At 47.6% G+C, this 9,855-nt stretch overlaps 1 protein-coding gene across 5 annotated transcripts in view; it reads right to left on the bottom strand.

The window, feature by feature from the left end:
* Positions 1-1,203: 1,203 nt before the first annotated feature.
* Positions 1,204-9,855, bottom strand: part of Slc35f3 (solute carrier family 35, member F3) — a 257,590-nt gene continuing 248,938 nt past the window's right edge. For 3 of the 5 annotated variants that reach the window (XM_011248334.2, XM_030243381.1, XM_006530806.3), the window contains 3 exons: positions 7,916-8,108; positions 6,058-6,147; positions 1,204-2,759 (listed from right to left, as the gene is read on the bottom strand). In XM_011248334.2, coding sequence (XP_011246636.1) covers positions 2,524-2,759; positions 6,058-6,147; positions 7,916-8,108 — 519 coding nt within the window. In that variant the 3' untranslated portion in view covers positions 1,204-2,523. The remainder of the gene's footprint in view (positions 2,760-6,057; positions 6,148-7,915; positions 8,109-9,855) is intronic. The other 2 variants (NM_175434.3, NM_001363500.1) reach the window with 2 other exon arrangements.

Below are 9,855 nucleotides of genomic sequence, written 5' to 3'. Positions count from 1 at the left end.
ATAGCATCTTAGTGGGGTTGAGAGCCTTTGTCTATGTTCCCCTCTCAACACTAGGACCCGGTCTGACTTTAACTTGGGCAGGCCTTGTACACGCTGCAGGTCTCTGGGTTCACATGTCTGTCAGTCCAGTTTCTTTGGAGACATCCATCATTCCTGGCTCTTAGAATCTTTTCGTCTCCCTTACAGATCCTTGAGTCATGAGGGGAAGGCTTTGATTTAGGACAGAGTGCTCCAGCGTCTCTCCTCTGCATCGGCCAGATGTAGGTCTATGTCAGTTCCCCTCTACTGCACAAAGAAGCTTCTCTGATGGTGGCCTGGGGTGGCCACTGGAGATCCCTGGGCTAGAAGGGAGGTCTGAGAGGGTCAGGAGGAAAGAGCTCCCAATCTTTTGTTATCTTTTTTAAAAAAATGTGTTTGTGGCTATCTTGTCTGTATGCATATATGTGTACCTCAAGTGCTTGGTAACTGTGGAAGCCAGAAAAGGGCATCAGATCCCCTGGAACTGGAGTTACAGACAGTCGTGGGCTGTCCTGTGGATGCTGGGAACCAAACTTGAGTTCTTTGAACGAACAGCCAGTGCTCTCACAGCTGAGCCACCTCTCTCTCTAGTTGTTGTTGTTTGGTTTTTGTTGTTGTTGTTGTTTTAAATCAGTGAGCTGATAGGACAAGATACATTTGCTATAGGGCAGGTATAGGGCTAACTTTATAGAGGGAAATGTTTGCCGGGCTGAGTTTTATGAAGTATTCAGTGGTGGAGGTGGCAGGACACAACCTTGCCACCTGTGTTGCCTTTTGGACTTTCTGGAACAGAGACATGGGTGATGTGACCCCATCTTTAGGAACCCTGCCTTCCAAAGCTCTGCCCAAGACACTTGGGTCTTACAGCTTGTGGCCACAGCTGCCTAGACACAGCTTCACGACCCTCCTGCCTCTTCCCCTTACTGTTACAGGGGTGTGTGTGTGTGTGTATGTGCACGCGTGTGCATTTAGCCATGCTCAGCTGTTTACACGAGTGCAGATGCTTGTACAGCAGGTGTTTTACCACTGACTCATCTCCTGCTGCACCATCCCTTCAGCCCCACAGACTTAGTTTCTATGTCTGTTGCCATAGCAACAACCATCTTCCCTCTGGCAGCTAGGCAGGCTGCACAAGGACCCTTAGTGGGAGGTCACCGGGAGGCACCAAAAGTACACTCAATGCTTTTTTTTTTGTTTGTTTCAAATGTTTTATTAATCTGTTTGGCCAAACAAGTTATGGAAACTGAGAATAATTGGCTAAAAAGTTCAGGTCATGAGTACCCCTTCCCCCCAGGAAACGAAAGACTCCATGGTTCCAGAATGCACCTTTAGGATATGATACCATTTCAAAATCAGGTTCCCATTTATATGTAACAATGTAAACTTCAAAAATAGTAAACTCTAAGCCCAGTCCCTCTGTACAGATCTATCACAGATAGAAGTCTCCGGCAGACCTAAATTGTGTAAGTAAACAGCCCGGCGCTTAAAAGTTTCTTTAAAAGGCTTACAGACTCAGTAAATAATGTTTCAGTCTTGGTCTGGAAGTGAAAGCCACCAGCCGTCCCTCCCACACAGTGCACCTGCTGTGCATGTCACACACCGCCAACCACCCTCCAAATACACTGGCCACTGGCTTTGTCACGTTTAAACACACATATACACATATAGTTTGTGTTTGTTTTTTTTTTTTAAAGATTTCTACATCTAAATTATAAGACGGCGCCAGTGACATATAATGTCACCTCGCTTCACATAGGACAGAGATGCTGTAGAAGGCACTGAGTTCTCCTCATGGTCTTGTGAGACCAGACCAGCTAGGTCGGAGTTCTGTTTTCTATCATGTGACCCAGCACAGGCCTGTCCTCCGTTTATCTTCATGTCATTATCCTTTTCTGCTTTGCCTCTCTTCCTTTCCTTTCCCATCCACCCATCTGTCCATCAACCGTCTATCCACCTATATGTTTATCTATCCATCGATCGATCCATCCATCCATCCATCCATCCATCCACCCACCCATCCATCCATTTATCCATCTATCCATCTACCCATCCAAATTAACTGACAATTATCTTTTGGTTCATTGAGATTCCTTAAAATTAAGTATACAGTTCTGGTATAAAACAAAATATGACCTACTATAGCTGAAAAATAATCACAGTGCACAATGTCACTTTCAATTGCTAAGAGGCAGAGCCTTTGCCCTGGCTTGTCCAGCTTGCCTGTCCTCTGAAGAGACCGACACAAGGCTCATTTTACCTCGCTTTACATTCATTTAAGAAGCGCTGAGAGGTTCTTTTCTCATCTGTTTTGAATCGGTACCCTTAGTGGAAGGTCTGACGTGGAAAAGTGCAAGCAAATTGGACATGCCAATAAATACCGTAGAACTTACTGCAGTTACCAAAACTGTACATGTATGTACACCTCACCCAACTGAGGTTCCTCCATCAGGAATAGACCTCAAAAACATTACCATGGGTGCATCCCAGAGTTCTAGAGGAGTTTTCTCAGCGAGCGAAGGATGGGCGGGCTCTTCTGCTCCTGCTCTGGGGACCCGTGCCCAAGTCCCCGCTGCTCTCTGCTGTCTCCTCCTTCTTCCTCACTTTGAGGCGGGTGAGCAACTTGATCAACCAGACATCCCACTCTTCTGGAAGGAGCAGGAGGAGGAAGCCCAGGCCGATAATGATGATGGCGATGACCCGGACCCCGTTGAAGACTATCTGACTGGTGTAGTGATCGACCACTGTGGGAGACAGAGCACCGGTTACTCAGTCTGTGGACGTGGAGATACGTCTGAGCATCCGACAGGGCAGGCCAGGGCCACCTGAACCTCTCAACACCTGTCTCCTCTGAGGCCTTGGGCTTGGGTGTCGCCATCTGAATCTAATCCAGCACTAAGTAAGTTGGTGACTTGAGTGTGAGAAAAATAAATCAAGGGTAACTGGGAGCACACACATAAAATTAGACATGGTGGGGGTTTAATTCTGGGTGATTTGGGCTTCAGGATGAAGAAAATACTATTTTTATTTATATTTTAGGTACTTTTCACAGTATCTGTGATGTCATACATGACATTTATTTTATAATTTAATCTCACTACATGTGTATGTGTTTTGATAAACAAACCTGACCCAGTTCTTTTAGGATACTATTTGTGAGTTTTCTTTTTAAAAGCTTCGTTTATGTATTTTAATTTGTTTGTTTGCTTGCTTAGCGTGTATGCATATGATCTTGTGAGTATCAGGGGCACAGTGTGGTCAAAGGACAACTTTTGGGAGTCATTTCTCTCCTTCCACCTTGCAGATCCCAGTAATTTAACCTGGGTTACCAGGCATGGTGGCAAGAGTCTTTACCCAGCCATCTCTCCCCCCACTTTGTTTTTGCTTCTTGAGTCTCACGTAGCGTAGCCCTGGCTATCCTTGAACTCACTAAGTAGCTGCGGATGGCTTTGAAGCCATTGCCTCCCAAGAGCTGAGGTTACCCGTGTGTGCCAGCATACTCAGCTGTAATGGAGAGTTCTTGTTATCCATGCCCATCGATTGCGGTGAGGCTCTAAGCCTCAGGTGATGCCCCTTTCCCAAGGGCTTCACTAAAGACACTTGACCTGTCCTGATGAACAGTCAGTCAGGTCACAGGAGTAACTGGGAGATGGATTGAGATCCATCTGTAAAAATCTAATCCTTCTAACAGCCACAACGGTTCTCGGAGCAACCCCACTGTTGAAGGCACCTTCTTTTCTATTTGGGGACACCTCCCTTCTCTCCTTGGCTAAGCCAGACTGAGCTCATTTGAAGCCTGCCTGACTCAGGAGACAGTATTGCTGTAGGGGGTCAGGGGTGGGGAGATGGGTCTCTTCTCTCTTCTATTGGAGGTTGCAAACTACTGACTAACCCTGCAACTGCCCACCGCTCACCCTGGTGGGGGTTGCTCTTCCTCTCTGTCATGGCTAGGCTCTGTTTTTCCCCTAACTTCCTGCCTCCTCCTAATTCTCTCCCCAACTCCCCACTTTGTCTAGCAGGGAGGCAGAGAAGGAATGAGAGGGTAACAGTGCACCCCCAAACCAGTTTCTCCCAGAGTCTTCCTGTGGACTCTCAGAAACATTTCAGTGTTTGACACTGGCAACTGTTTATTCATTGGCTGGGGATGGTTCACCCAGGGTCCTCTGAGCAGACACCAGGATGAGCCCTGCAGGCTGGTGACTGCTCTGCTCTGCCAAGTTCCAGAACACTGGTCCTCACCTTCTTCCTCTTGGTGGGAATTGGATTCCTGCCTTTGACATGGGATTAACCCTCTGTTCTGCAGTTAAGCCATGCATAATGTTCCTTACTAATCTTCGGCTGCAGGATGTGGCCAAAGTAACTCTCAGTGCCAAACTAGTGTGGGACATGCCTTTTACCATATCCCCATGTAACACCAAATTAAAAAGACAAGGCTGTAAGGGTGCTGTGTGAGAAGTGCCTTCCAGGAGCCTATCATGTTTAGACTGCTTTTTGACAGCTGTGTAGGAGCTCAGGTGCCTTCTGCACCTCGTAGTCAGTCTCTCTCTCTCTCTCTCTCTCTCTCTCTCTCTCTCTCTCTCTCTCTCTCTGTGTGTGTGTGTGTGTGTGTGTGTGTGTGTAATCATGCATATGTGTACATGTGTGCTGTTTACAAAGATGAGGGGCCACTTCAGCTACTGTTTCTTGGGTACCATCTCTTTTCTTTTTTTTTAAATAGGGTTTCTCTCTTGTTTAGAGCCCATTAAGTAGGCTAGCTGGTTCATGAGCTCAGGGAGTCTCCTGTCTGTGTTTCCTCAGTATTGCTATTACAATACTATTACAGGGGTGTGCCACCATGCCAGCCATCCCCCTTGCTCTGAAGTACCGTCTTATGGATTGTTTTCTCTCCTTCTGAATAGGAAGCTAAAGGGGCAGGCACAGCCTTCAATTGTGAGGAGATACATTGACCAAAGGGCTGGTGAATGGGGACCTCAGACATCTAGGATGGGGTGGGCAGTGCTGGCCTGTGCCTAGTGTTCTGAGGTCTCTTCACACTGTGGCCACGAGGCACCTGGGAGAGTCTGATCAAGGTAAGGCATAAAGAACTGTGGGACAGGATGGGGAATCGGGGAGGGGAGCCATACTTCAGGAGAGTCTCTAAAATCAAGAGTGGCTTTGTTTCCGAAAACTCTACTGTGGATAGGATATGGGGCTGGGTCCATGGAAGCCAGTTCTCTAATGGAGTCAGGGGTCCAGAGGCAATGTTACAAGGAGCCAGGGTATGAGGCAGAGGATTCTGGGGAGGAAATTGCAAGCTCAAGCCAGCATAAAGCAGCCAGGGAGAGGAGCCAACCACAAGGCCCCAGGACAAAGTGGGTTTCCATACCCAAAGGGTTCTGGCTCTCGTCCAGGAGGCAGAAGGAAATAACATTCCTGTCTCACTGGAGTGCCAACCTGTTTCCACATGACTGCCCGATGTGGCAAGTTCTCCTCATGAAAGTCACTTGCAAAAATTCACTCATTTCCTGCTCTAGGCTGCCCTAGGCTTGTTCTTTGTTAGGATGGAGAAAGCCTTGGACCTGCTGGGCTCAACTGGGCATTGAAGTTTCTCTGCTGAATCAGGCCTGATGGCACACACTGTAATCCTAGAGACTGGGCAGGAGGACTGCAGATTCAAAGACTGTCTGGGCTATGAAGTGAGTTCAAAGCTAGCCATACCCTGTCTCAAAATAGAATGTTGAAAATAGTTCAGTGGTAGGGAGCCTGCCTAGTATGCATGAGGCTCTTAGTTCCATCCCAAGTACAGCAAGATAGCTAGCACAACAACAGCACAAACCTGGCATGGAAAAAGACTGTGTATGCAACAAAGGGCTATATACTAAGTATGCTAAGTGCATCTTCTTTCTTTGCAGAGGTTGAACATGCATTATGCAGCAGCCACAGTAATAACAGATATAAGTGGCTATGTGAAAGTGTGTGTGTGTGCGTGTACGTGTGTGTAAGCCAAAGAGATGGTGTGTGTATGACACACAGAGAGGCAGAGATCCATGAAACAATGCTTACCTGCATTTACAGGTACACTGAGGACAATTCCAAGAGACATCAGCGTGGGATACGTGACAGCAATTCCAAAATTTAATACAATATTGAATGCTGAAATAGAGAATTTTGAAGACTGGAGTTACCCATAACTGTCCTATCCTTGACTTCTGGGCTGGCTCATTTGGCCTCAGTTCTCAGACAGTCAGGAGGTAGGCATTACAAGGAGTCCTGTCATTCCATGAACTTGAGCTTTTTTCTTGAAGGCGCAGGACTGGAATTAGGAGGAGCATTTTATCAAGTCTCAGGGGGCTAGGGAAATGGCTCAACGCTTAAGAGCACTGATTGCTCTTCCAGAGGTTCTGAGTTCAATTCCCAGCAACCACATGGTGGCTCACAACCATCTGTAATGGGATCAGATGCCCTCTTCTGGTTTGTCTGAAGACAGCTACAGTGTACTCGCATACATAAAATAAATAAATAAGAAAATAAAAATAAACCTTAAAAAAAAAACCGAGAAAACAAGTTTCAGAACCTGAGGGAATGGGTCTGAAAAAAAGTAACCAAAGAGCTTCTGCTGTTCTTCATTGTTGGTTCTGTTCCTGGGTGGCTGAATAAGGGACGTGAGGTGTCCTTAGCTTTAATTGTCAACCTGACAGCCTATTCTCAGGTCTCAGTTAAAGAATTGCCAAGATCAGAGTGACCCGTGGACGTGTCAGTGGGGGTCTGGGGGGTTGTTTCGACTGTTAGTTGATGTTAAGAAGACTCAGTCCACTGTGGGTGGCATCAATCCTTAAGCAGGTGGTCCTGGGCTTCAGAAGCTAGCTAAGTGTGACCCAGCGACTGAGCTATAAAGCCAGCAAGCTGTGTTCCTCCACGGTTTCTGCTTCAAGCTCCTGTGTGAGTTTCTGCTCTGATTCCCCTTAGTGTTAGACTGTGACCTGGAAGTGTAGCCAGATGAATCCCTTTCCTCCTCTAAGGTGCTTTTGGCTGCCACGGCCGTCTGTCCGGCCGTCTGTCACAGCAGCAAAATGAAACTAGAATGAACTCCTGAGGGTCTCTGTCACTTTTCTCCCCAGCAGCAGCCTTTACCTAGCAGTGAAATGCTAATGAGAATGGTAATTAATTACTGTGGAAGAACAGAGACATTACCTATCCCCAGCTGCCACTATGCTATTCAGAGCAGCAGTGACAGCTGATATGACAACTGCCACGACAATGACCACAGTTCTGCAAAGCCCCTCCTAAAGTCCAAGGAGATGGCTCAGCAGTTAAGAGTACCAGTTGTTCTCTCAGAGGACCAGGGTTCAATTCCCAGCACCTACATCAGACAGCTCACAGTCTGCTTAGTAACTCCAGCTCCAGGACATCTGACAGACACCCTGTTCTGGCCTCTGTGGACACCTGCGTGTACTCACTCCCTCACCCACATGCACATGTAAACAAAAATAAAAATAAGGGATAGAGAGATGGCTCGGGGCTTAAGAGCACTTGCTGTTCTCACAGAGGACACCAGGTCTGGTTTCCAGCACCCACACTGTGGCTCACAACCATCTGTCACTCCAGTCCTAGGGGATCTGAGATCTTTCTTCAGACCTCCACAGGCATCACATGGTGCGCATCCATGCAGGCAAAACTCGTAAGTGTAAGTATACACTCACACGCTTACAATGAAATGCATACATCTTTTTACATGCCCTACCTTCTAAGGCCACCCCCCAAGAAAATATATATTTAAAAAACCCCTTAAATATTGTTCTTTTAAGAAGTCGCAAGGACTTTGAAAAAGAGGGAGAACTGCAGGACAGCAAGGGAGCACAGGCTTTTCCTTCTGTGTCTGTTGTTATCTGCTGGGGCTTCTGCCCAGGAAGCTGCTACTTACTCAATAAGAGAATGGAAAACCCACAGAGGTTTCCCCATGGAATGTCGTCGAAGGAGTTCCAGTACTCCACCCTGGTGAAATAGAGGATGACGGGGATGCAGGTGATGAAGAGGATGTTGAACACACCCAAGATGGACAGGAATAAGGCCGCTTCTCCGAACTTGGCGCTGCCCAGCAGCAGCTTGAACAGAACCTGAGAGAGAGAGAGAGAGAGAGAGAGAGAGAGAGAGAGAGAGAGAGAGAGAAGGCCGTGAGGATAAACCCAGATCCATCTATGTGGAAATCTGGGGGCTGCCAGCACGGTGGGCACCATCGTTCCACCGGGTTTTACCTGCCTCGTCTGTCAGTGAAGCCTGATGAGGCTTGATGGAGTTTCACAGTCCACATGCTATGTAGCAGCAGTTCAGGCTGAACTATGTCTGTCCTCACAAACCTTGTCTTCAGGAGTCATAGACCTGCATACTGCACGCGGCTGTTATATGTTATGCGCACCATGCTTAGAATGCAGAGAACTGTCTGCCAGCCACAATTGCACAGCCTCTCTGGAGCCTCCAAATGGATCCTGACCCAGGACAATACTCTTACACTCTCTCACTCTCTCTCTCTCTCTCTCTCTCTCTCTCTCTCTCTCTCTCTCTGTGTGTGTGTGTGTGTGTGTGTGTGTGTGTGTGTGTGTCCCTGAGGGTCTGAGGCTTAGAGATTGACCTCTGGTGTCTTCCTGGATTAATTTCCTGGATTTATATATTGGGACAGGGTCTCTATTTGAACCCAGAGCTTGTCTATCTGGGTGGTTTAGTTAGACAGCTTCTTTGTAGGGTCTCTCATCGCTGTCTTCCATGTACTGGGATCATAGATGGGTTGCTATGCCCAGTTAGCACTTAAAGAGGACTGGGATTCTGAACTCCGGACCCCATGCTTGCAGGGCAAGCAGTTTTACCTGTGAGCAGCACATCAAACAGCCATCCCCTCCTCCCCCCACCCAAAAAAAAAAAAGAGGCCTTTATCTGCAAAGATGTTTTCTCTGAAACAAAATTGAGGGACTTTGCTAGTCTCTGCTCCATCTTACCTCCCTTTGTAGAAATGGCACAGGCCTTAATGAACTGCACTAGACTCAATCCTCCTGCAGTAGTCTTGTTTGCACATCATTTTTGATATTCAAAGGGCTGGAGACAGAGGACAGATGTGACTGTGTGGCCAGAAGCTGGACTCAGGCATCACAGTGGGCCCTATCCAACTTGTTTTGTGAATAAGGAGCCCAGTCAAGTGGCTGTCCGTCTAGTCTTCCTGGTTCCTTTGCCTGGTATGCTCCCCACATATATGCAGGCAATCGGGAAAATGACTGTCTAGGTAGTCCCTCTAGACAGGTGCTGTGGTTTAAAGGTGACGTGTCCCCCGCAGGCTTGTGTGTTTAAACTTGTGGTCCCCAGCTGGAAGCTTTACGAGGAGGAGCCTAGTTAGAGGCAGAGATCCCTGGGAATGGGTGGGGCCTAGCTGGAGGAAGTGCTACCCAGGGGTGGAGCCTAGTTAGAGGAAGTGATCCCTGGGGGTGGGTGGAGCCTAGCTAGAGGAAGTGATCATTGGCTGTGTGTGTGTGTGTGTGTGTGTGTGTGTGTGTGTGTGTGTGTGTGTGGACATTTTGTAGCCCTGGAAATGTCTCCATCTTCTATTCTCTATCTAAGGAGGAGAGAGAGGACCTAGAGAAGAGGAAAAGAGAGGAGAGGGAGAGACAGTAGCTAGGAAATGATGGCATGGAGCCTGACAGAATTGGTGTAAGGGCAGGGCACCCTGCTATGCAACAGTCATTTGTTGTCTTTAGACTGGCACTTAGGGAGTACTTTCCAACGACGTCTAATATTTGTCAAAACTTTGTTTTTTCTTTTCTGAGGCAAAGGCTCAAGACAAGCTTGTGGCAATGCTCCTGCCTCCGTGAGTGATGGCAT

This window comes from Mus musculus, chromosome 8, assembly GCF_000001635.26.
Source record: "Mus musculus strain C57BL/6J chromosome 8, GRCm38.p6 C57BL/6J".
Lineage (NCBI taxonomy): Eukaryota > Metazoa > Chordata > Mammalia > Rodentia > Muridae > Mus > Mus musculus.
This window is presented reverse-complemented; position numbering and strand designations above follow the sequence as displayed.